At 45.8% G+C, this 27,599-nt stretch overlaps 1 protein-coding gene across 2 annotated transcripts in view; it reads right to left on the bottom strand.

Moving 5' to 3' along the window:
* B3GLCT (beta 3-glucosyltransferase) overlaps positions 1-27,599 on the bottom strand; it is a 113,001-nt gene that overhangs the window by 67,443 nt on the left and 17,959 nt on the right. For both annotated transcript variants that reach the window (XR_007131377.1, XM_047755714.1), the window contains exons 3-4: positions 16,599-16,638; positions 10,713-10,822 (exon numbers count right to left, since the gene is read on the bottom strand). Coding sequence is in view for 1 of the 2 variants with exons in the window: in XM_047755714.1 (XP_047611670.1) it covers positions 10,713-10,822; positions 16,599-16,638 (150 nt within the window). In the remaining variant the exon portion in view is untranslated. The remainder of the gene's footprint in view (positions 1-10,712; positions 10,823-16,598; positions 16,639-27,599) is intronic.

Here is a 27,599-nt window from a genome sequence, read left to right as displayed (position 1 = left end):
AGATTATTTGTGATGCTACGGGAACAAATTTTCCAGGAATCTGAGCCTATATTAAAATATATATATTTTTTCCCCCAGAAATTTGTCTTAATCATTTAACTGTCATTGCCTAACAAGAGAAAAATATTACCTCATTATTGAAGTAATTTATTTTTATTAACTATTTACCTTGAAATGCATTATGAAGTACATTTTTATAGCTCATATAAACCCGTTTTGACTAATCATTCACTCTTTCACGAAAGGCAGTAAAGAGTTTAGGGACCTGATTCTGGAGCCAGAGTACTTACATCAGAATCCTCGCTCCAGCTCTTCTGAGCCCCACAACCTTGAGCAAGTTCCCGGTCCTGCGGCTCTGCTCTCTCATCTCTAACATGGGCCTAACAAGAGCCCTGGGGGTCAGGTCAGTTAATACATGTCAAGCATTTGGCACAGGCTGGCATGCAATAGTAATACTACCACTGATGGTACAGTATTTCTTGAGCAACTACTGTGTGCCAGGTGCAGGTAAAGTGAGAGCGGGCACAGGCCCCTGGTGACTCCCGGGTGTGGCATCTGCACACAGCAGCTGCCTCGACCTGCTGCCTGGCCCCTCCGTGGTTAAGGCCCCATCTCTATGTCGGGAGGCAGGTCAGAACGGAGAGGTGGGCCTGGCCAAGTCACCCAAACCCTCTAGGCCTCAGTTTCCCCTCTGCAAATGGGGAGAATTCCAGAAACCATTTCATAGACCTAAACGAGCTGATGCCCGAGGGCGGCGCGGTGCCGACCGAGCTCCAAGAGCAGGATGCGGACGGGGAGCGGCGTTGCGGAGTAGCCTGCTGCCATCTCCACGCTCGCTTCCAACCCCGGTCTCCACTGCAGGCCCTCGTCCCTCCAGCCCCACCTTCCCGAACACGAGCTCATCGAGTTAGCTCTCAGGGCAGCCACCCCCGTCTAACACCCATGAGACCCGAGACAAACCACCCCCATCTCAGGAGTTCTTGCAGTAGCCCCAGGCAAGTCTGGCCAACTCTTTTTTTGTTTTTTAACTGTTGCACCTGAGGCATATCCAAGTTCCCAGGTTAGGGGTCAAATGGGAGCTTCAGGTGCAGGTCTACACCACAGCCATGGCAATGCCAGATCCGAGCCACGTATGTACCCTACACCACAGCTCATGCCCATGGCGGATCCTTAGTCCACTGAGCAAGGCCAGGAACTGAAATGTATCCTCATGGATTCTAACCCTGCTGAGACACAGCAGGAACTCCCAAACTCTATTTCTTCAAGGCTCAGTTCAAAGGTCCTAACAAGGCCTCTGCAGACCTTCCCGGCCCATGTTCTCACTGTGGCTGCTGATGGAGCCTCAGGCAGGGCCAGTGACTCACCCGGAGAAGTCAGCCTGCGGGGCGATGCCACCCCGGCCACCCACCCAGAGCACCGGCCTCCTCCCTACACATGCATGCATGCACTGCCACCTCACTGGATCCCCACTAGACATAGCACTGATGTCACCACCAGGGGAGTGAGATCTCAAGTGAACACTTCCATGTGACCCTGGCTCCAGACCCAGAACCCGGCGCGGCAGCATCCAGCTGGCCGCCCTCCCTGAGCCGGGGAGACGGGTGGCTGGCCTCTGACGTCCTTGGGCCCGAGCCCGCTCCCCGCAGCCCCATGAGGGGCAGAGCCCTCCAGCGATGGGCGGGGTCCAAACCCCGGGGAAGCTGGTCTGCAATGACATGGGGTGAAGAAGTCCGCACCCCGCCGAAACTCACTGGCTCTCACTCTGGGGCATCCTGCCCGAGCCCCTGCCTAAGCAAGTGCTCCATGAAGGCTTATGAAAGGGATGCACAAAATCTTCAACAGCCATGTAATAAAAGCCACAGTGTAATAAACAACTTGATGTCCACTTAATAACTTAACACCCATACGTTACAACAAAAAACAAACTTTTACTAAGTAACTGCATGTCCAAATGCTCTCATCTAAAAACCAAAGTTTAGTGAAAGCTACTCTCAAAGCCGACCTTTAATGAAGCACCTCACACCACCTCCCTGTCAATTAAAAAAAAGACTAAAGATAGAAATCACGAGGCCATTTTCTAAAGCTTCTTCACACTAACCTATGAAAGGCTTCGCTCCATCTTTCCTGGCTAGGCTCAAAGAAACAAGATGTTTGTTTTTCTTTTGCCCTGGGCAAAAACGGTTTTACACAGACAATACGCCAAAATGGACCCAGAGCTGAATCCCACCACACAATCAATCTATCTTTAAGCCCTTGTGGCCCATTATTTTCATTCTACTTGCGTGGCTTCAACATTTTGTGTGTGTGCGCGCTTAAATATCTTTTCTTTTTTTTTTTACATAATGATTTTTTTTCCCATTATAGCTGGTTTACAGTGTTCTGTCAGTTTTCTGTACAGCATGGTGACCCAGTTACACATACATGAATACATTCTTTTTTCTCACATTATCATGCTCCATCATAAGTGACCAGACATAGTTCCCAGTGCTAAGATTTTTTTTTAAAACTAAGGAGCCAGGGCCTGACTCCTCTCAAGAAAAGAGTGATTTTCAAAACTTTCTGTGAACAAGCAAAATCAATCGCTTACATGTGAAGATTGTGATTCTGGCAGGTTTTAAATCAAGTTCATACCACAACAGAAGGCGACAATATTCAAAGGGCCTGGGTGCCCTCAAAAGCCATCTGGTTGGGGAACAGGAAGAGTAGGGGAAGGTTTCCATGCAGCTGGTCTGGCCCCTCTGGGCCTTAAAACAGAAAACGTACTCCAACATCTGCCATTGAAGGAAATTTAGGTGTTCTTGTCATGGCTTGGTGGTTAATGAACTGGAGTAGTATCCACGAGGATGCAAGTTCGATCCTTGGCCTCGCTCAGTGGGTTAAGGATCCGGCATTGCTGTGAGCAGTCATGTAGGTCGCATACATGGCTCGGATCCCACATTGCTGTGACTGTGGGGTAGGCCACCAGCTACAGCTCCGATTCAACCCCTAGCCTGGGAACCTCCCTATGCCAAGGGTGCCGCCCTAAAAAGACCAAAAAAAAAAAAAAAAAAGAAGGAAACTTACAAAGGTGCCTGCTCCACCAAAAAATCCTTCTAAGCCGAACCCACTTATGAATTTTTTTTATTTATTTATAATTTATTTTTTTTCCGCTGTACAGCATGGGGACCAAGTTACATTTACATGTATACATTTTTTTTCCCACCCTTTGTTCTGTTGCGATGTAAGTATCTAGACATAGTTCTCAATGCTACTCAGCAGGATCTCATTGTAAATCCATTCCAAGTTGCTTACAAAAAGCCCACGCTCCCGGTCCCTCCCACTCCCTTCACCTCCCCCTGGGCAGCCACTGAATTTTCTTTTCTGTATTTGCAGGACGGCTTAAAAATGGACCTAGAATTTATCTGTGGTTTTGCCGCTTTCTCAGGCTCTCTCTTCATTCTAAGCTCTGCCCATCCCCTCTCTGAGTGCTCACTCCTACAGGGGCTTACTGCCCGTTCCCCAAAGGGGTTCCCCAGCCAAGCACGATCTGCGCCTCACGCTAAGGTTAAAGGTCACCCTTTAGTTTTCAAAATGTACCCAAACCTTTATTTTACTAGAACCTACTTAAAAAAAAAAAAATGATAGTGTTTCATCCTCTCTCCTTTATTGTTTCCAGTTTGATCTTATTTTGAAATTCCTTTGGAAAAAAATAATGGTTTCTATAATTTTAATCAAGTGTTAATACACTTCTGAAACCACAGTAAAAATTATCTTCACCAGGATCAGCCTCGGTTACTGGATCCCAGGTCCCAGAAGAGGATGGGGGGGGGACTCTCAGATGACAGCCTCTCCATCCCAACATAAACACAAGCTTCTCCCAGTCTTCAGAGACTGAGCTGTTTGTGCCCATTTCGTGTAACAAAAATAAAGAATTTTCACACAAACTTCCACTCAAGAAGGAGTTTTTTCAAGTTCAAAAAACAGAAGTCAAAACATACTTGACACAGACGGTATGCACATAATAACAGGTGTTTAAAGTGAAATACACCGAGACGCCCAATTAATTCAGACAGCGTCATACATCTCGTCATGGCTTCTCTTAGCCTCACCTCCACTCAGCTTTTGGGGGGGTGGGCACCTCTTTAAAGAGTCCAGCTTTATAACTTCACATCTCCCTTCCACCACTAACACAGGGAGAAAAAAAAGACTCAGGAAAAGGAAGGACTTGTTTCAAACGTGCATCCTCATATCCACAGCTGTGCGCTGAGGAACCTGCGGTGGTCGATCACACCCCCACGTCACCGGCTTTACGCTCCTCCCATTTCAAGCTAAAAAGATCCCTGTTCCTGATGAGAGACTCTACTCCCAGTCCCCAAACCGTGCCTCCACAGAGGCCCGTCCCCTGGCATCGCGGAAGCCAGCCTTGCAGACCCCTGTTCTAAACTGACGTCCCTCCAGCTGACTTCCCGCCTCTCCCGCCTGATGTGACAGGTCCCCTCAGGCCTCAGCGGCAGAGTCCGCACTGTGTGTGTCACGCGCTTGACACATGGCTCTACCTCCTCAACGGCTCCATGACTGTCGTCTTTCTCGAGGGCCACCAGCACTGCCTGCAACATCCACCCCTAATACAACCATCAGTGCCCAACTAACATTTGCTGGATAGATTTTTAACATGCTTGTGCGGGACGTCCAATTTCCACCGATGAGACAGCCGTTTCTCTGTGAGACCACGACCTTCAACCTTATACAGACTTCTAAGAACCAGAGCACCCTTCCAACACCCTCTTCCTCGCTGCCCCACGGCCATCGGGAATAGGCCTCCGCGCCGGGAAGCCCTTGGTAGAGTCCCGGCTTCCGGATTAGAAGAAATACACGTCACTGTCAACGTCAGAACCATTATGAACGGCGTGACAAGCCTCTACTTGGCAATGGGAGCGACAACTCGCAATGACCTAGATTATTTCAGAAATCTAGGACAACAGGTTCACCGCTCTGGTCACAGCTCCAAAGACAGAATTTTCAGATAGAATGTTCATTTAGGCTTCTGTTTCTATACTCACATTAGGAGGATGAAAAATGTTTGTGTTTTTTAATAAGACTGCATTTTAGCAGCATGAGGTGAAACAGGCACAGGGAAAGAGCTGCTGAAGCAAAAGAGAACAGCTAGAAGCAGAAGCACAGCCATTAAATTTCTGCACCTTAATTTTTGGCAGATTCCATCGTCAAGCACAAACCCGACAGGAATAATGAATAAATAAACAGCAGTTCTAGACATCTGGTAGTGTGGGAGGAACAGCTATTTTGGGCCATCAGATAAATATTCGGATGATAAAACTCACCACTGATTCCTCCCTAAGAACTTCTGTGGATGCTCACAGTGGGCAAATCTATGGAGAAAACCGAACCTGCAACCTGAAGACTTCGTGGTCCAGGTCCCAGGTGACATCCTGTTCCCTGAGAAGCACACCTGGCAAACCAGGGACTGAGCCCCTGGAGGAGCCAGCCCGCCCCCCACCCCAGTGCTGGGGACACCCTGACAACTCTGAGGATTCAACCATCCTCGGCTTCCAGGGCTGACGACTTTGAGCCATCAATTCCTCCTCCAGATCATGTTAGTTTCTTAAATCCAGTTCCGGTCAAGCTGCAACTAGGAAGCCACTCCCTGCGTCTTAAGGTGACTGTGCTCCCCTAAATTCTGTGCCCCTTGGTGTTTGATACTCTGCAGTAAATCTTCTTCTCTATTTCCATGTAGTTCTAGGTTAGGGTATCTCATCAACGCCTCAATTGCTGTCTGCAGACCAATGTGAGTTTTGGACAATCTGTGCATCTCCACAATGCTATTCATGGAATAAATTTGACTTTCAATCACATGTGCCATATAAAGAACTCTACAGAGAAAAAAAAAATTAACCAGGATCGCGTACAGTTGCAAACTCTAAAATCTTTCCAGCCATTTCAACTACCAAAAGGCTTATTTACCCAAATATAAAGTTACCTAAATCATAACCATACACCCTTGAGCTTATGAGCAAATTAAATCTAAGTGCTAAAAATAAAGTTCTATCATAACCACTTCAGTACTCACAATTGGCTTCCATCCTAGGGAAGAACTTGAGAATAAGACAAATAGACTATCTGATAATTAAAGGAAGGTTTCCTATTGCTCGGGTCTAGACTCCGCTTATTATCACAGAAGTTAGATGCCCGGGGAGAGGGGTTTGCTTGGTGACACTGCTTAATTAGGTGTCTTTAAATGTAAAACCAACATTGCCACCTAGTGGCAATCTAAGTCACTGGCTGAACAGGTGGTCTAAACTGCAAACTAAATGTCAAGGACAATAAAAATTAGGTATGAGCCTATGGAGCTAAAGAGAAGCACAGAACAGAGCCAGAAAAGTTTCATACTTGAGACAAACGAAACTGTTTTCTAAATTTTAAACACTGACAATCAAAGATTCATGAAAAAACAGTTCCTAATACTGCATGTGTACCATTTCAAGGTTATTCCTTAAAAGGAAGCTGCCCATTGTCCACACACCTGGACAGAAGGGGGGTCGGCCAGCATCAAGCAGGAAGCGAGGACTGGCCTCTCAGCTTATGGCAAAGTAACCAGACAGAAGGAACCTGAGCAAAGCCACCCACCCTGGCCCCCAAATGGACTGTGGGGGTGGGGGAGCTAAATCTCCTCCTTCCTCCGTCACTGCCACGTGTCCCCGTGGAAGCAGCCGGTGACTGTCCCTGTGGAAGCAGTCGTGACTGTCCTGGTCCTTCACATACTGTCCCTCAGAAACGTATTTCCCCGTGAGCTCGTACTTTCCAAGCCCCAACTCGTGCTCAGTGTCTCCTCCTTCTCTTTCCCCTGAACTGCGACTTTCCCGGCCAGAAGGGAAACACTTGTTACACTTAATATGAGAGGTGCTGGCCCTCATCGACTTAAGAAAAAAAAGTGTTGATAAAATAATTTAAAATAACAATGAGTTTTCATTTGTTCAGTTTCTTCTGGATTCAGTTTGCCTGTCCTGTGTGGAAGGTGCTGTGGAGAGACCAAAGCAGAACAAGCCGAAGCCCCTGCCTTCAAAGAACCCTTGAGTTCATACGAGTGTGAGTGTGTGTGTGTGTGTGCGTGCGTGTGTGTGTTCAAAATGCTCACAGCAGGAGATCCCACTGTGCCGAAAAGGGACCGGCAGCGTCTTTGGAGCCCTAGGGACGCAGGGTCAATCCCCGCTGGCGTGGCCGCAGCTGCGGGGCAAGTCACAACTGCAGCTTGGATCTGATCCCTAGCCCAGGAACTCCATATGCCTCGGGGCCGCCAAAAAGAAGGAAAAAAACGTATTCATAGCAGCACTATTTACAACAGCCAAGACCTGGAAGTAGCCTAGGTGGCCAGGGAAAGAGGAATGGATAAAGGTGACGTGGTGTAGTACTCAGCTGTAAGAAAGAAGGAAATAATGCTACCTGCAGCAACATGGATAGACCTAGAGATTATTCCATGAACCAAAGTCACAGAGAGACAAATATCATGATATCCCTGACACGTGGAATCTTAAAAAATGGTACAAATGAATTTATTTATAAAAGAGAAACAGATGCACAGACATAGAAAACACACTTCCCAAAGAGGAAGGAAGGCGGCTTAAATTAGGAGCTTGGGATGAACACATGCACGTGGCTACATACAGACAAACAGCAGGGACCTATTGTATAGCACAGGGAACTATATGCAGTATTTTGTAATAACGTATAATGGAAAAGAATCTGAAAAAGAATATATATAACTGGAACTTCCCTTGTGGCTCAGTGGGTTATGGATCTGGTGCTGCAGCAGCTGCGGCACAAATTCAATCCCTGGCCCAGGAACCTCCACATGCTGCAGGTGCAGCCAAAAAAAAAAAAAAAAAAAAAAAGCACATATGTAACTGAATCACTTTGCTGTACACCAGAAACTAACACAACATTATAAATCCACTATATTCAATTAAAAAAAATCATTTAAAAAAGGTGACTATGCAGTAAGAGAAATAAAAGGAAATTTCTATTACAAGAGAAAAGAGTAAGGAAAAATCAGCTATTAAGTTTCAGGGAGTTCATTCAATTAACATTCACTGAGAACTCGGGATCAGTACGTGGAAAGCTCTGTGCTTGGATCTGAGGCATCAAAAACTAAGACACACTCTCTGCTCTTGAAAGTTAAAACGAACCAAAACAGCACAAAGTGAAAAGTATACAATAAAAGTGGAACTGAAGAGGAAGGGATTTGCTCCTGCGGGTGTAGACACTACACAGAAAGGCCTCACCAGGATTCGGCCAGGGGCTTGTGCAGGTGAGGTGATGCTGTGCAAGGCCACATAGGCATGGCACGACGGGTGACCCAGGGACCACAAAGAGGGTGACATTATCAGCAAAGTAAGTGCAAGGGGATGAGAGGTGGGAAACGAAGCTGGGATCAGAGATGGCCCTTCAAGCTCTGTGAGACTGTCAGGGCCAAAGGAAAGGAGCACAAGAGGTTCCCAGGGCTCTGCTGCTGCCACCCTGGCCTGACCCCTGAGCGACACACACATTCTCCATCCATGGATGGCACTGCCTAGCTCTGCTCAGACGGGAGCCTGGAACCATCCTCCCCTGAGTCCACAGCCCGTTTTAAACGTCTCCTGGTCTTGCACCTGGGCCCAAGCCTCTGAAGAGCACCAGAGCCTCCCGAAGAAGCAGGTATTCCAGCCCCTGACAGCAACTTCCACCTCCAAGGCTGAAAAGAACGGACACCTATAATCTGTAAGTTACCCACAGGCCTTCTCACCCCACCCCACCCCCAGGAAACCAAGTCCTTGGAGCTCGGTCCTACCCCTGGTTCCCTGGAGGAGGAAAAGGCAGGTTGTGAACCAGCAATGCATACCCATCTGAACACACAAAGAAAGCCAAAACAAACAAACAAACCAAAAAACCCACAAAGGGAGCTGACAAAGAGAGGAACGATTGGGGGTGTATCTACTCAATCAACTGGCCTTGGCTGGCAAAGTACGTAACCATCCCCATGAACAGCAAGGACTATCAGCCCGAGGAAGCGGGCAAGATGCAGCATCTGAAACACACATGAATGTGCCTCTATGAGAGGGAGGCTATTTCTGGGAACAAGTAGCACAGAGGTATCCCCACCCTTAATTCATACTTGAATTCCAATGACACAGCACCCTGTCCTGACACCATCCATGACTGCGCAGTGTGGGTTAATGGCCAAGGCCGACGGAGCACCTCCAGGAAAGCTGGTCTGGACCCAACTGAGGGACCATGTGGGCTCCTGGCTCCCCCTCCCCGCAGCAGCCTGTACCAGGGCCCATGGAGGAAATGCACCCAAAATGGCTGCTGCCTGTCTTCCTCTCTGATGGAATCTGAGAAGGTTCAGTAGAAGAAAATCTCCAAAGTTGGCTTTCCAGGCAAAGAAGAATTTTGAATTCATCAAGCTGCTCCTATCTCCAATTATCAAAAAACACACCTGTCTAGAACCTACAACTCTTTCCTCTCCCTTGAGAGGGTTCAAGACTCCAAGTAGAAGAACCAAGGATCTTGGGGACTCACGGAGTTTGGACGATTTTTTTTTTCTTTTTTCCTTTTTTTTTTTTTTGGTCTTTTTAGGGCCATACCCTCAGTATATGGAAGTTCCCAGGCTGGGGGTCCGATTGGAGCTGCAGCGGCCGGCCTACACCACAGCCACAAGGGATCCAAGCCACGTCTGTGACCTACACCACCGCTCACAGCAACGCCAAATCCTTAACCCACCAAGCAAGGCCAGGGACTGAACTCCCATCCTCATGGATGCAGGTCCGGTTCATTACCACTGAGCTACAACGGGAACTCCCTGGGTGAATTTCATACATAAAGCACTAAAAGACTGAGACAAGAAACGTGATTGTCAGCAGTGCCTTAACCTTGAACACCATTAAGGCTGTTCATGTTTCCCTTGCTCTTTCCAAGCAGCTGGCAACACAGAGCAAGCCATCTGTCCCAAACACAGGTTCCCCGTCAGAGCGATCCATGGCTTTTACCTCTGGACAGCACTTCTGTCTTGAAGACCACAGCCATGTAGCATGGTGGGCTGGGAGCAATTTCTTTGCTTGGCTAAAGAAGAAAACTCCCATGTGGCAGCTCCCTTTGCCCCAAACCCCCAGCATCGTTCAGAACAGATTTAAATTCCATGCATGCCGATTTTAAAACATTATTAAAATATACCTGTATGTGTCCACCTTTCTCCATAATCCTTCTCAGATAATCCATTATAAATCAAAAAGTTCAATTAAAAAACAGATTAAGAGATTCAGAGAAGAAGCACTGCACTAAGGTTAATGAAAATGTTATTTCAACATAAAAATTGCCTTAGAACTTGTTACCCAAATTTTGAACATTAATTGTCTCTGCTATTTTAAGCCCTGCCTTTCAAAAGTTATTTCTTCTACCTTTTTCTATTACCCTGTATGATGAAACCAGCAAAGTCCTATCACTTACATAGTTCTCTCCCTATATACACACATATAGACATATACAATTTAGAATATGATGCTTTGAGCGTTAGGAATTAACTAGAGCATTTTAAAGAATAAACAATCCAAATTAAGCCAGCAAAACAGATCAGAAGAGGTATCCTCATCCAAATAAAATTGATTCTCTGTGGATCAAGAGCTTCGGAAAACACCAATGTATCAAGAAAGAAGTCATTATCAGACCTCCCAAATATCTCTACATACCTGTGTAAGGTCTGCAGCTTGCTTTAAGATGCTTTTTTTTAACTGTTCAGCTTTCTTTGCATGAAAAGAATTACTTTGACTCTGGATGACAAATACAATTTCTTTTAAATCTAGAACAACAACAACAAAAAGTTTTCAGTTTGTTTTTTTTTTAAACAGTGAATGAAACTTGAAAACAAGTTTAAAAACACCAAAATGAAACAACAACAAGAACAAAAACAGCCACAAGGCAAGACATCAGGCAATAAACTCTTCAGGGGAAAAAAAAAATCAATTTCTTTGTAAATCTAGTGACAAAAATCTCTCTTTAAACTGATCTCTGAAACTTCCTTCCTAGAAGTTAGCAAGTAAACAAGCTGTCTGTACTAGACTAGGTCTGCGTAACAAACTGTGAGTTTGCTCCTGCATCTGTCAAAAGCATGCAAATGTAAACGTGGGAAGTAGGACACGCACCTCCCTTGTCACTGAAAACCCAGCGTTTGCAAGAAGCCTTTTAACATGCATACGTGATCCTACAGGGTACTGTTCCGCGGGCTGCATGGCACCCCCAAACTTCTCCCTAACCCCTGCAGAGTGTGACCTTATACAGAACAGGGTCTTTACAGAAGTAATCAAGTTCAAGTGAGGGCATTCGTGCAGGTCCTACTCCGATATACGTGGCTCTTCATAAACAGAGGAAATCTGGACAAGAGCCGCACAGAGGGAGGGTGCTGCGAAGACACAGGGAGAAGACAGGCACCCACACGCCCAGGAGGGAGGCCTAAGAGGAAGCCAACCACCCTCCAGGACCGGGAGACCAGTTTCTGTTTAAGCCACGCAGTTGGTGGCACTTTAATTTCAGCAGCCCCAGCACAGGAACACTCTACCTCACGGCTGCTCCGGACGGCCCTTCAAGGTGGCACTTCAAGGCGAGCAGTGACCTCACAAGACACCTGGCCAGGATGAACTGTTATCTCCAGGAAAACAGCCACGATTCCACGGCAGCAGGGCTGCGGCAGGCAGGGGTGCTAAAGCCCATGGGCAGAACTGGCAGTATGTGGCAGCTGGACCCGGGCTCAGGGCAGTCTGCGTCTTGACAGGGGCTGGCGGAGCGGCAGCCCTAGCTTGTCACCCCCTCCTGACCAGGGGAGACCATCAGAGGTCTCGCCCACAGAGGGGGAGACTCAGGGCCCACACTGGAGGGCACGTCAGGAGCTTGTGAGAAAGAAAAAAACAGCTGCTGAATCATGACCCTGCCACCAGACGGGGAGTTGGCTGAAGGCAGACGTCACAAGAAATTGCAGCCTCCAGCCAGGTTGACAGTAGATCAACTTGGGGACCTCCCCCCACCGTGAGATTCTCCCCTTAACACCCTGCCTCAGGGACAAGCTTGGTTTTAATTCTGTTCCATTATATCTTATCGTTCTTGTGTTCAGTTCTGTAGTTCCACACATTTGTTCACTTAAGTATTCAACAAATAGCTCCACAGTGAGCCATCGAGATCCTGAAAATAATCCCAAATGTTCTTTGGTTAAAACTCTATAAAAAATTGAAAAGGCAAGGGTGAACCACCTCCTGAATATGACCTAATTTTTTCTTTGCAGGAATTTATATAAATATGAACCTTCCACATACAAATCTCCATTTTATTTTCTTTGGCCACACCTGCAGCATGTGGAAGTTCCTGGGCCAGGGATCAAACCCATGCCACAGCAGCAACCCGAGCTGCTGCAGTGACAATGCTGGATCCTTAACCCACTGCACCACAAGGGAACTCCCTTCTTTCTATTTTAAAACAGCTTTTTGGCTCTATAAAGCAGACACATAGATATTGCTTAAACGGGTGTCTTCTATTTCAACTGAAATGTAATCTCTGATCCACGCTATCTGAAACATTAACATAACTGACTTCTCAAAATGAAAAAGATTCATTTTTGTTAAGAATGGAGTCACTAAACCTCAGAGAATAATTTCTGCAAAATTTAATAAGGGTGAAGATGCACACTCCTGATGACCCGGAAACTCCACTCCTATCAGGCATCCTTAAGAAACCCTCACTTGTGTGGACAAGGGTGCATAACCAGAGGGCTCAGAGCAGCAAGAAAAAGCTGGAGCAAACCAGATACCCCTAACAAGACACACAAACGAGCCTCCTAGAGAGCAATAAAAGATTTAACCGGCAGTACGTGGATCAATCCAGATGGGTATTGGAGATGAAGCCTACAGGTAGGACACAAAAAAGCCAGCTGCGAAGGCACAGCCACACAACACACATCCACAGTTTTCAAAAATAAGACCACAAATATATATGAAATGGACATACGCTATAGACATGCACGTATACATATCAAGTAGGATGTAGAAGCATAAAAGGCTGCCTGAGAATGCTGAGCACCAAACCGAGATAATGGGTTTAAGGGCTTGCGCTGCATTAGGAATGTCTTATTTCTTAACCTGAGGACTCGATACATGGATGTTCATACTCCTCTTTATAGCTTCCTGTATGTTCAAAATAACTCGTAATACATTTTTTCAAAGAGCAGCTCCGCGTGTCAAAATCCTGCCTGTCATCACCTCCCGCCACCTCGTCTACCAGATCACAACATCCCCACTGTTTGCAGAGACGGCAGTTCTTCCACGCAGGGAAGAGGCTCGGCAAGAAAAAAAAGGCAGTTCTTCTGCTTTTCCTGTACCGGGTCCCGTGCTGGGCGTTGCATTCGTTGTATTTGTTTCCCCTGCTTTCTTGTTCACGTGCTTGGACCTCGCACTCGCCGTGCCCTCACTCAGCACCCATCTCCAGGCCTGTCCTAAGTGCGAGCGTCCAGGACACAAAAGGAGCAAGTGTGGCCCCAGCCTGGGAGGCCCTGAGACTCGCTCAGAGGACGCAGACACAACACGAGGTGAGTGTCACTGTGCAGCCAAGCAGGAGGCGGGGGACAGAGGAGGGGACCCGGCAGGGAGTGTTTCTGGGAAGGTGTCTCTCGCATTTCCTTTAAAACGCAGCAGTTTGTTGCAGACTCGGGGCACAGAGGGTAGCAGCTCAGCGGGGAACACAGAGGGGGTTATCACAGAGCCCACAGCCCAGCTTATCTCTGCAGCAGCCGGGCAAGAGATCAGAGAGTCACCAGACATTTGTGAGAAAGGGACACAGGAGCAGCGTGATAAAGTCTGAGGCGAAGGCTGGGTCAGGCGGTCACGTCAGGAAGGAGTGATCTGCCACCCCAAGGGGCTGGCTCGGTGGGCAAGGGCCCCAGAGTCATGTGGGGCCCCAGAGGATGTGATGAGGACACTGACCCTGGGGACACCTAAGGGAGGGCTCACCCAACACAGGGCAGTGACGTCTGGGAGGCACCGGGAGCGCAGGGCCTGAGTGGCACAGCGAGAGGGAAGGGGAGCCTGCGACGAGGCCCAGGAAGAAGGGCGTCCCCAGCGGCCACACCTGACGGGGCAACAACGGCGTGTCACCCAGAAGCCGTTCGCCCCGCCCCCAATCAGAAAAGACCCAGGCCCGTGCAGGTCGCTCCTCCACCGCCCGCTGTCTCCCCATCCGCGCCGACGCGCGGCCAGGCTGCAGCCCGACGCCGGGCTCACCTTGGTGGGGGGGGGGGCGGCTCGGGTTCTGCCGTCCCCTCCCCCCAATCCCACCGCCCAGGCCGCGGAGCCAAACGAGATGATGCCTCATTTCTCACACGCGGACATGCCCTGAGACCCCCGGCAGTTGCCTTCAGCAGACACGGTCACATCTCCAGACAGAGGGTCGTGGTGTGTCCTCCAGAACGAGGGACACATGGGTCGCACTCGAAGAGCCCGACCGTCACGACGAGCGAGACAGGCAGACAGGCGAGAGAGGGGAGAGAGACCCAGTCAAGGCCACGGCAAGGGCCCGCCGCGGGAAGCCCCGGCGGCTGCGGGAGCTCTCAGGAAGCCGACCGACGCCGGCGGAGGGGGGCCCCGCAGGAGGATCGGCTCTGCCGAGAGGCCGAAAGCGGCCAGAGCCTCTCCACTCCTGCCGAGCTGACGCCGCAGCACCAAGCGCTGGCCTCCCCCGGGCAGAGCGGCCTGGAAACATGGCCTTGCTCACGCTGCTGTTTGTCCGATGAGAAATCAATGGGATGTTTTTCTGACAAAAGCTGCATAACAAACAGCCCATGAGTCAAGGCTGAGGGATAAACACGCACGCGCGCACACGCACATGCACACACACACTCTCCCTCCCCCTGTGTCGCACCTGGTAAGACCGATGGTGCCTCCTGAACGCACTGTCTAGGCAATGCGTCAAAAGAGGAAAAAAAGCCCACCCCGCTCTTGGAGTGGCCCGCAGCCCTGAGAACTGTGACACCAGGACCCAGGCTCTGCTTCGCCTGCGACAGCTGCTCCGCCAGCTACCCCCCCCCACCCCCAACCCCTCACCCCGCCCCAGGCCGAGTCTGCGTCCTGCAGACACACATTAAGATTCTGGAAAGAGGAGTTCCCGTCGTGGCGCAGTGGTTAACGAATCTGACTAGGAACCATGAGGTTGCGGGTTCAGTCCCTGCCCTTGCTCAGTGGGTTAAGGATCCGGCGTTGCTGTGGCTCTGGCGTAGGCCGGCGGCTACAGCTCCGATTCGACCCCTAGCCTGGGAACCTCCATATGCTGCAGGAGCGGCCCAAAGAAAAAAAAAAAAAAAGATTCTGGAAAGAAGCCCTCTGGGTCTTCTTGAAATGAACTGATACCAAGTCCAGTATCACCAGATTTGCCATGTGCAACCGCGAGAATGTAGACTCACCTGTCCAGGTAGCTTCCCCTGGTACGTTCAAGCCCATGTTCCAGACTAGGGTCACTGTTCATTTAAGAACTGTTTCCTACAAGGAGGCCCCCCAGCTCCCATGAAATAAATACACAGACAAATGCCCAGACCCGTGAGGGTCAGACTCAGAGATAATCTAAGCATTTAAAATCTCCTCTGAGGAATGGCCGAGCCATGCAGAGTACTACAACAGAGAAGACAGAGCAAGGGATCACGGTGGCCCTTTAAACACAGCTGCTCTCAGACACTTAGACTTCAGTCACATCTCTGTGTCCCCATACGCCCATCCCTCCCCACCTCCAATGGGGGTCCTCTTCTGCTGTCTACACCCCTCAGGGTCCAGGCCCAGGCAAGGAGGGCCAAGGAAGGAAAGGCCCACCTCCCCGTCTCCATGGCCCATGACCAAGTTCACACCCTTTGGGAAGGGACCCAAGGCGCAGAGGGGCAGTCCTGCCCTGCCATCAACACCCAGGGCCTGTTTCCCTCGGAATCCCCCCCAAAAAAGACCAACTCGCAGTCATATCCCTGAAGACGCTCCCAATACATGGAGGAGAAAGATGTGTTTCCAGGGGATGCAGATAAGGATGCTGAGGGGCAGTGAGGAAGGGCCGTGTGTCTGCACAGAAGCCAGGAGCCACCTCTGCCCCAGGGCCCTCGGGCCAGTTTGACACAAGTCTTGGTTGCTAAGCTGACCCAAAGGGGATGGGCTGCCTGTGGGTCAGCAGTGGTGACCGGGCTCCAGGAGGAGGGGGTATGAGCAAAGGCCAGGGCTGACCCTTCCTCCTGCTAAGTGTGCGCCACTAAGAACACACTGTCTCATATTCACCGTAGCCCCCACCGTGCCCGTGGCACAGGAATCTGCCCTTATTGGAAACTCAGTAACTGTGGCTGAGGAAATTAAATCCAACGTGTTAGCTGTTACTTCCAGTATGTCAAGCAGAAAAGTGTTCTCCCCAAGTCTTCGTGATGCTCAACACTGGACCGGGGCAACAGCAAACTACTGGGACAATATGTATCCGGGAAATAAAATGAGAAAGAAAAATTTACTCCACCGAAATATAATTTACAAGAAATACACCTGGAGACATATTCTTAAGTTAAAAAAGAAATCATTACTCACCTATGTCAGTTTTCTTTGATATATGACTTTTCTCCAAATTCTGTATTTTAAATAAAAGAGAAAAAGATAAATCTCATCACATAACAAAACCAGCAAAACACCAAATATACATATAGTTCATATGAACATTAGGAGGGAAGACAATGAAAATGACAGCTTGGAAATGTTTCCCTAAAGAAACAGACCAAGAGTTCCTTGGTGGCCTAGCAGATTAAGCATATGGCGTGTGTCACTGCAGTGGCCCTGGAACTTCCACAAGCCTTGCGTGCTGCCCCCATCTTGCCCCCACCTCCAAAAAAACAAGAAACAGGAGTTCCCTGTGTGGCTCAGCAAATGGATCTAGCATCCCTGAGGGCGCAGGTTCAATCTCTGGCCTCACTCAGTGGGTTAAGGATCTGGTGTGGCCGTGAACTGTGGTGTAGGCCAGCAGCTACAGCTACGATTTGACTCCACATGCCTTGGGTGCAGCCCTAAAAAGACAAAAAATGAAACAAACAAAAAACCACCTAGAAACAGACCTAAATTTACAGGGGGAGCAGCAATGACACACTTCTACATCGTAACAGAAGATTCCTGAGTGGTCTCGGCTGAGTCACTGATGTGAGCTGAGCTGCTCTCTTCCCCTGTTAGACAGTTCACAACGCTCCTGGGAGACTTCATTTTAAAGTCCTGGTCGTGCTAGGCATTACAGCCCTATTAGAGACAATCCCAGCTCTGGTTGTGTGTTTCTTGTGAAGATGAGCACTCCGAATTACTGTATTTGTCATCCTGTGGGCTCAGACATACTTCCATCAAGAATGTCACCACAATGAAGTTGCACCAGGGACTTGAGCAAAGCCTGGGGCTCAAGACATTTCATCAGCACAGAGGGGACCTCTCAGGCATTCCCACTGTGGCACAGTGGATCAAGAATCCTGCAGCAGCATCTCGGGTTGCTATGGAGGTGTGGGTTCAATCCCTTGCCTGGCAGCGGGTTAAAGAATCTGGCGCTGCTGCTCGGATTCAATCTCTGGCCTAGGGCCTTCCCTATGCCATTGGTGTAGCCAAAAAAAAAAGGAGGTACATCTCCGAGCTGCAGACACAGAAATCTGGACACAGGCACGGCAATACCTGACCCTGATCCTGGTTTGTCGGAGGAGGAGCTCTTCGAAGACTCTGACAAAGTACAGGGTGTCAGCAGCTAAATCTGCCACATCCACTGTCTTCTCCAGCAGGAGGAATGTTCCCTCTAATTGCCCCTTTTTGTTTTCCACCACATGCTATAATTATGACAATTGGACGCTGGCAGATATCCTTCAATTTGCTTCACAGACTGCAACAAGACACGCAGTTGAGAGCTTCTACCAACAAAACTCCAACAGCTTAAAAGCCAAGACACAGCCCCAAAGTCATGTCTTCTTAGGATGCCAGAGAGACCATGACAACAGACGGAAGAGGAGAGAAACACAGGGGAGAGGACACCTTCAGTAGCATTTTCTGAAAAATTTTTTTAATTTTCAAATTATTTATTAAGGAATAGATGACTTACAATGTTGTGCCAATTTCTGCTGTGTGGCAAAGTGACACAGGCATATCTATTTAACATTCCCTTTCTTGTATTATCTTCCATCCTGGTCAATCCCAAGAGATGGGATACAGTTCGCTGGCTGAACAGGAGGACCTCACTGCTTGTGCAGTCTATATGTAATAGTTTGCATCTACTGACCCAAACTCCTGGTCCATCCCACTCTCTTCCCTCCCTCTTGACCATCCCAAGTCTGTTCTCCATGTCCGTGAGTCTGTTTCCGCTTTGTAGGTAGGTTCCTTTGTGCCACATTTTAGATTTCACACATAAGTGATATCATGATGGTATTTGCCTTTCTCTGACTTACTTAACCTAGTACAAGAATCTCTAGCTGCATCCATGTTGCTGCAAATGCCATTATTTCATGCTTTTTATGGCGGAGTAGTATTCTACGGCATGCAGTTAATCCATTCAACTGTCAATGGACATTTAGGTTGTTTCCATGTCTTAGCTATTGTGAATAGTGCTGAACACTTATGTTGATTTAGAATGAACACAGGGGTGCATGTATCTTATTGAATTATAATTTTGTCTGGATATGTGCCCACAAGTGGAATTGAAGGATTATATGGCAGTTCTATATTTAGTTTTCTGAGGTAGCTTCATACTGTTTTCCTTAGTGGTTGTACCAATTTACATTCCCAAGAGTGTAGAAAGGTTCTCTCTTCTCCACACCCCCTCCAGCACTTGTTATTTGCAGACTTATTAATGATGGCCATTCTGACTGATGTGAGGTGGTACCTCATAGCATTTTTCATTTGCATTTATCTCATAATTAGTGATATCGAGCATTTTTTCATGTGACTAACTGACCATCCATTTGTCATCTTTGGAGATATGTCTACTTAGGTCTTCTGCCCATTTTTCAAGTGAATTGTTTGGTTTTTTTTGTTGTTGCTGAGTTTTAAGAACTGTTTGTATATTTTGGAGATTAAGCCCTTGTCAGTTGTATCATTTGCAACTATTTTCTCCTGTTCCTTAGGTTGTCTTTTTTCCCCCAATGGTTTCCTTTGCTGTGCAAAAGCTTGTAAGTTCAATTAGGTCCAAATGGTTTATTTTTGGTTTTTTTTTTTTTTTTGGTCTTTTTGCTATTTCTTGGGCTGCTCCCGCGGCATATGGAGATTCCCAGGCTAGGGGTCCAATCGGAGCTGTAGCCGCCGGCCTACGCCAGAGCCACAGCAACTCGGGATCCGAGCCGCGTCTGCAACCTACACCACAGTTCACAGCAACGCTGGATCCTTAACCGACTGAGCAAGGGCAGGGATCGAACCCGCAAGCTCATGGTTCCTAGTCGGATTCGTTAACCACTGCGCCACGACAGGAACTCCTATTTTTATTTCTATTGCCTTGGGAGACTGACCTAAGACAACATTTGTAACTACCTGCGGGTCTTGGCAGGTCCCCTGGGAAAGCAGGGAGTGGCTGTGGGTCGCTGTAGGGGCAGGACATTGGAGGCAAAGATCCTGGGAATAATCTTTGGCATGAGCTCCCCTGGAGGCTACCATTTTGGGAACATTTGGTCACATCCATCAGGGCTGAGAAACCCCAGGCTAAACAAGAGGCTAAGAACACAGCCCCACCCATCAGCAAACAGGCTGCCTAAAGTCCTCCCAGGTATACAGTTGCCTCAAACCTCACCCAGAGACAAAGCCCCACCCACCAGAGGGACAAGACTCAGCTCTACCTACCAGTGAGCAGGCACCAATCCTTTCCATCAAGAAACCAGCCACAAGCCCCTGTATCAACTTCACCCACAAGGGGGCAGACACTAGAAGCAAGAGAGTCTACATCGCTCTAGCCTGCACAAAGAAGACCACACAGAAAGGGAGACAAAATGAAGAGAGAGAGAAATATGAGCCACGTGAAGGAACAAGACAAAACTCCAGAAGAACAGCTAAGTGAAGTGGAGATAAGGAACCTCCATGAAAAAGACTTAAGGACAATGATAGTAAAGATGATCCAGTATCTCGGCAAAAAAAACAAAACAGGAGTTCCCGTCGTGGCGCAGTGGTTAACGAATCCGACTAGGAACCATGAGGTTGTGGGTTCGGTCCCTGCCCTTGCTCAGTGGGTTAACGATCCGGCGTTGCCGTGAGCTGTGGTGTAGGTTGCAGACGCGGCTCAGATCCCGCGTTGCTGTGGCTCTGGTGTAGGCCAGTGGCTACAGCTCCGATTCGACCCCTAGCCTGGGAACCTCCATATGCCGCGGGAGCGGCCCAAGAAATAGCAACAACAACAACAAAAAGACAAAAGACAAAAAAAAAGAAACAAAAAACCTAGAGGCAAAGATCAATAAATTACAAGAAACACTTAACAAAGAAATGGAAGATCTAAAGTAGTAGAGATGTGAAATGCAATCACTGAAATAAAACTAGAAGGAAGGAACTACTAGCAGAATATAGGAGACAGAAGAACAAATAAGCAAGGTGGAAGACAGACTGGTGGAAATCACGGATACAGAACAGAATAAATAAAAAAGAAGGAAAACAAATGAGGAAAGGAGTTCCTGTTGTAGCTCAGCAGGTTAAGAATCCGACTAGTATCCATGAGGATGCAGGTTAGATCCCTGGCCTTGCTCAGTGGCAATGCCACGAGCTGTGGCATAGGTCAGAGTGCAGCTCTGATCTGGCATTGCTATGGCTGTGGCATAGGCTGGCAGCTGCAATTCAACCACTAGCCTGGGAATTTCCATATGCTGCAGGTGTGGCCATAAAAAAAAAGAAAGAAAAGAAAGAAAGAAATGAGGACAGTCTAAGAGAACTTTGGGACAACTTTTAATGTACCAACATCCACATTATAGGGGTGCCAGAAGGAGAAGAGAGAATGGGCTGGAAGAAATATTTAAAGAGATAATACCCCAAAATTTCCCTAACATGGGAGAGGAATCACTCACTCAAATCCAAAAAGCACAATGAATACCATATAGAATAAACCAAGGACCACACTCCGAGACACATATTAATCAATCTGACCAAAATTAAATACAAAAAGAAAATACTGAAAGTAGCTGGGAAAAATCAACAAAGAACAATGCAAGAGAACCCCAACAAGGCTATCAGCTGATTTTTCAGCAGAAACTCTGCAGGCCAGAAGGGAATGTGATAATATACTTAAAAGCATGAAAGGAAAAAAACAAAGCCACGAACACTCTGTCCCGCAAGATTCATTCAGATTTGAAGGAGACATCAAAAGCTTTACAGACAAGCAAAAGCTAAGAGAATTCAGCAACATTAAACCAACTTTACAACAAATACTGAAGGAACTTCTCTAGGTGGAAAAGAAAGGCCACAACTAGAAACAATAAAATTACAAATGAGAAGGCTCACCAGCAAAGGCAAACATACAGTAAAGGTAGGAAATATTCCACACACAAACATGACACCAAAACCAGCAATCACGAGGAGTATACAAATGCAGATACTAGAGATGCATTTGCAATTAAAAGGAGAGCAACTTAAAAGAATCTTATATATACAGACTCCTGGATCAAAACCACATGGTAACTGCACATCAAAAATCTACAATAGATATACACTCAAATAAGAAAAAGCAATCCAAACACAACAACTGGACAAGGTCATCAAACTAAGAGCACAAAAGAAGGGAAGGAAAAAAAAAACAAAAACAAATCCAAAATAATTAACAAAATGGCAGTAAGACTATACATATCAATAATTACCTTAAATGTAAATGGACTAAATGCTCCAAACAAAAGACTGGCTGAATTGATATAAAAACAAGACATACAGACCCATTTCAGTTCTAAGGACACATACAAACCTAACGTGGGAGGACAGAAGAAGATATTCCATGCAAATAGAAATCAAAAGAAAGCTGGAGGAGCAATACTCATCGGACAAAACAGACTTACTATAAGACTAGAAATCAACAAGAAAAAAAAAACTGCAAAAAACACAAGCATGTGGAGACTAAACAATATTCTACTAAACAACTAATGGATCCCTAAAGAAATCACAGAGAAAATCAAAAAATTCCTAGAGACAAAAGACAAGGAGACACAATGATCCAAAACCTATGGAATGCAGCAAAAGCAGTTCCAATAGGCAAGTCTATAGCAATACAAGACTACTTCAGGAAACAAGAAAAATCTCAAGAATCTCAAAGAAAAATCTCAACCTAACCTTACACCTAAAACAAATAGAGAAAGAAGAACAAACAAAACCCAAAGTTAGCAGAAGGGAGGAAATCACCAAGATCAGAACAAAGTAAATGAAATAGAAACAAAAACAACAGAAAAGACCAATGAAACTAAAAGCTGGTTCTTTGAAAAAAAATCAAAACTGATAAACCCTTCACCAGACTCACCAAGAAAAAAAGGGAGAGGACTTAAATCAACAAAATCAGAAATGAAAAAAGAGAAGTTACAATGGACGTCACAGAAATACAAAGGACCATAAGAGACTACTACAAGTACCTAGAGCCAATAAAATGGACAGCCTAGAAGAAATGGACAAATTTTTAGAAAGGTATACTCTCCCATGACTAAACTAGGAAGAAACAGAAAAGATGAACAGACCACCACAAGTACTGATATTGAAACTGTGACTTAAAAATGTCCAACAGGAATTCCCATCATGGCATAGTGGTTAACGAATCTGACTAGGAACCATGAGGTTGCTCAGTGGGTTAAGGATCTGGCATTACCATGAGCTGTGGTATAGGTCTCAGACGCTGCCTGGCCAGCAGCAACAGCTCCAATTAGTCCCCTGGCCTGGGAGCCTCCATATGCTACGGGAACGGCCCTAGAAAAGGAAAAAAGACAAAAAAAAAAAAAATCTCCCAACAAACAAAAGTCCAGGACCAGACAGCTTTATGGGCAAATTCCATCAAATGTTTAAAGAAGAGTTAATATCTAGCCTTCTGAAACTATTTCAAAAGACAGCAGAGAAAACAACAACCCCAAACTCATTCTATGAGGGCGCCATCACTCTGATACCAAAACCAGACAAAGACACCACAAAAAAAGATAATTACAGTATCACTGATGAACATAGACGCAAAAATCCTCAACAAAATACTAGCAAACCAAATCCAGCAATACATTAAAAGGATCATATACCATGATGAAGAGATACCTATCCCAGGGAAGCAATGAGTTTTCAACAACCACAAATCAGTGTGATACAAAAAAACAAATGATTGTATCAATAGATGCAGAAAAGGCTTTTGACAAAATCCACACCCATTTCTGATAAAAAACAAAACCCTCCAGAAAGCTGACATAGAGTGAACCTAACTCAACATAATAAAGGCCATGTATGACAAACCCTTAAATAGCTAACATCTTTCTCCTGGTTAAGCTTAAAGAATTCCCACTAAGACCAGGAATGAGACAAGGATGTCCACTACTATAGCCACTTTTATTCAACACAGTTTTGGAAGTCCTAGCCATAGCTATCAGAGAAGAAAAAGAAATAAAAGGAAGCCAAATTAGAAAGGAAGAAGGAAAACTATCGCTGTTGGTAAACAACATGATACTGTACCTAAAAAATCCCAAAGATGCTACAAGAAAACTGTTAGAGCTCATCAATGAATTTGGTAAAGTTGCAGGATACAAAATTAATACAAAGAAATAAACTGCGTTTCTACATACTAACAATGAAAGATCAGAAAGAGAAATTAGGGGAACAATCCCAATTACTGTGGCATCAACAAGAATAAAATACCAGGAATAAATCTACTTAAAGAGGCAAAAGACCTGTACTCTGAAAACTTGAATGAAAGTAATCAAAGATAACACAAACAGATAGAAAGATATACCATGTCTTTGGATTAAAAGAATATTGTCAAAATATTAATATTTTTGGGAAGGTTCCTCAAAAAACTAAACTAAAATATGATCCAGCAATCTCACTCCTGGGTAGTTATCTGGAAAAAGCCCTAATTCAAAAAGATATGTGCAGGAGATGGGATTAAGATGGCGGAATAGAAGGACTGGAGCTCAACTTCTCTCCTGAAAACAACAGAATTCACAACCAAAGACTGAGCAATCTCCACCCAAATGGACCGGAAACCCATACCCTACTCCAGAAGAAAAAGAGGCCACATCCACAGGTAGGAGGGGTGATTCCGTGATATAAACAACCCCATACCTCCCAGGTGGGAGGCTCCACAGACTGAAAACTAACTGGCTCACAGAGACTCACCTACAGGAGTGGGAGTTCTGAGCCCCACATCAAACCCTCACGTGCTGGGATCTGTCACTGGGAGAGGGAGCCCCTGGAGCATCTGGCATTGAAGGCCAGCGGGGCTTGCGCACAGGAGCTCCACAGGACTGGGGGAAACCGAGACCCCATTCTTAAAAGGCGCACATGGACTTTCACGTGCACCAGGTCCCAGGGCAGAGTGAGGTCTCCACAGGAACCTAGGTCAAACCTGACTGCAGTTCTTGGAGGACATCCTGGGAAAACGGGGGTGAATATGGCTTGTTGTGAGGGAAGGACATTGAGGGCAAGGCTCTCAGGATTATTCAGCAGCTGCCTTTCTCTGGAGGGGGCCATTTTGGGAAAATCTGGCCCCACCCATCGGCTCTGAGAAGCCTCAGGGCAAACAACAACCCAGGTGGGATCACAGCCCCGCCCCTCAGGAAAGAGGCTGCCTAAAGACCCCTCAGGCACACAGCAGCCCCTAATCCCATCCAGAGACTAAGCCCCACCCACCAGAGGGATTAGAATCAGCCCCTCCCATCAGCGAGCCTACAGCAAGCCCCCCATACCGACTTCAGCCACAAGGGGGACAGACACCAGAAGTAAGAGAGGCTACAACTCTCTTACCTGTAAAAAGGTCACCACACCAAAAACCTATAAAAATGAAAAGACAGAGAACTATAACTCAGATGAGGGAGAAAGGAAAAACCCCAGAAAATCAGCTAAGCTATGAGGAGATTCTTAGCCTCCAGGAAAAAGACTCTAGACTGCTGATGCTGAAGATGATGCAAAACATTGGAAATAAACTGGAGGCAAAGATGGATAAACTTACAGGAAACACTAACCAAAGAGATACAAGAGATAAAACTGAAACAAGAAGAGATGCAAAATACATTAACTGAAATAAAAAACTCACTAGAAGCAGCTAACGGCAGAATACACGAGGCAGAAGAATGAATAAGCGAGGTGGAGGACAGATTAGTGGAAATTACAGATGCAGAACAGGAAAGAGAAAAAAGATTGAAAACAAATGAAGAGAGTCTCAGAGAACTCTGGGACAATGTGAAACACACCAACATCCATATTATAAGGGTGCCAGAAGGAGAAGAGAGAGAGAAGGGGACAGAAAACATATTCCAAGAGATAATAGCCGAAAATTTCCCTAACATCGAAAAGGAACCACTCACTCAAATCCAGGAGGCACAACGAGTACCATATAAAATAAACCCAAGGAGGAACACACCGAGACACATAATAATCAAACTAACCAAAATTAAAAACAAAGAGAAAATCTTGAAAGCAGCTAGGGAAAAGAAACAAGTAACATACAAGGGAACCCCAATAAGGTTATCGGGCAGATTTTTCAGCAGAAACTCTGCAGGCCAGAAGGGAGTGGCATGACACACTTAATGTGATGAAAGGAAAAAACCTCCAACCAAGATTACTCTACCCAGCAAGGCTCTCATTCAGATTTGAAGGAGAAATCAAAAGCTTCCCAGATAAGCAAAAGCTGAGAGAATTCAGCAACACTAAACCAGCCTTACCACAAATACTAAAGGAACTTCTCTAGGCAGGAAAGACAAGACAGCAACAGGAAACAAAAATTCCCCAAATGACAAGGCTCACCAGTAAAGGTACATATACAGTAAAGATACAAAATCATCCATGCACAATTATACCACCAAAATCAGAAATCATGAGAAGAGGTGGGTACAAATGCAGGACACTGGAGATGAACCTGCCATTAAGAGAACAACAACTTTAAACAATCTCATATACATATAGACTCTTACATCAAAACTTCAGAATAACTGCCAACCAAAAATCTACAATTGATACACAAACAAGGACTCTCTGGAGAAGAAATATATCGCATAGTAAATAAGTGCATAATCCACCATGAAGGGGGTCATTTGACATCATTCTTGGAATGCTGAAGTCTTCTTAGATCCGATTCTGATTTCCTCTCCATCAAAGAACTTATGATAATTACAATTAAATAATGTGAGTGTACAATTAAATAATACAGTTCTACAATTGTATTATTAATAACCATTTCTCACCATGGTACAATGTAAAGTCTACAATGTCTTGTTTATCACATCACCTAGAATGGTGTAATGCCTATACTGAAGAATCAATAAGATGCAACAAATTGTGAGGACATATTTATATAGTTACACTGTTTTTTTAACCAACTTATGCATTTTATATTTTACTTATTTTCAGAGGGTATCTTATTTTTGTTATGCTTACCAGTTGTTATTCTTTGCACTATGCTATATAAAATATTCAATGGTATATAAGGTTTTCTTCTTTATAAATTTTAATTGCATAATATAACAATGTAATATAATGCTAATTTTTAAAGAAAAAAATGAAATGTAATAGATAATGCTAAATAGTAAAGATGAAAGCCATAAAATTGGGATAAAGTATAGAATAAATTTCCTCTTTGTCTCGGCATATTTTCCATTCCACTTCTCCAGTGGGAGTCACTTAATCTGTTTCTTAAGATCCATGTTATAATAATCTGTGTGAATGTAATTGTGTGTAAATGCATGTATTTTATTCTGTAAAAAAAAAATAAAATAAAAATAAAATACGTCAGTCAGTTAAAAAAAAAAAAAGATATGTGCACCCCAGTGTTCACTGCAGCACTATTACAACAGCCAAGAGATGGGAGCAATCTAAATGTTTATCAACAGGGTAATGGTAAAGAAGATGTGGTACATATTATATTAAATGGAATATTACTCAGCCATAAAATAGAATGAAATAATACCATTTGCAACAACATGGATGGACCCAGACATTATCATACACCAGTTAGTCTCACAGTGAAAGAAAAATATCAAATGATATCCCTTCTATGTGGAATCTTCGAAAAGGATACAAATGAACTTAGCTGCAGAACTGATACAGACTCACAGACTTTGAAAACAAACTTGCGGTTACCAAAGGGCATGGGCCCGGGTGAGGGGTGGATTAGGAGTTTGGGACTGCCATGTGTATACCATGCTATATGCAATGACTGGCCAACAGGGACCTGCTGTAGAGCACAGGGAACTCTACCCAATATTCTGTGATCATCTAGATGGGGAAAGAAACTGAAAAAGAACGGGTGTGTGTACATGTATAACTGCATCACTGTGTTGTACAGCAGAAATGAGCACAACAATATAAATCAACTATACTTCAATACAACTTTAAAAAATAGAAAAATACCATTAAAAACACTGAAAAAATAATAAAATAAAATCTGGGTCA

This window comes from Phacochoerus africanus, chromosome 13 (genome assembly GCF_016906955.1).
Source record: "Phacochoerus africanus isolate WHEZ1 chromosome 13, ROS_Pafr_v1, whole genome shotgun sequence".
Taxonomy (NCBI): domain Eukaryota; kingdom Metazoa; phylum Chordata; class Mammalia; order Artiodactyla; family Suidae; genus Phacochoerus; species Phacochoerus africanus.
The sequence above is the reverse complement of the archived record's forward strand: the minus strand, read 5'-3'. Positions and strand labels throughout refer to the sequence as shown.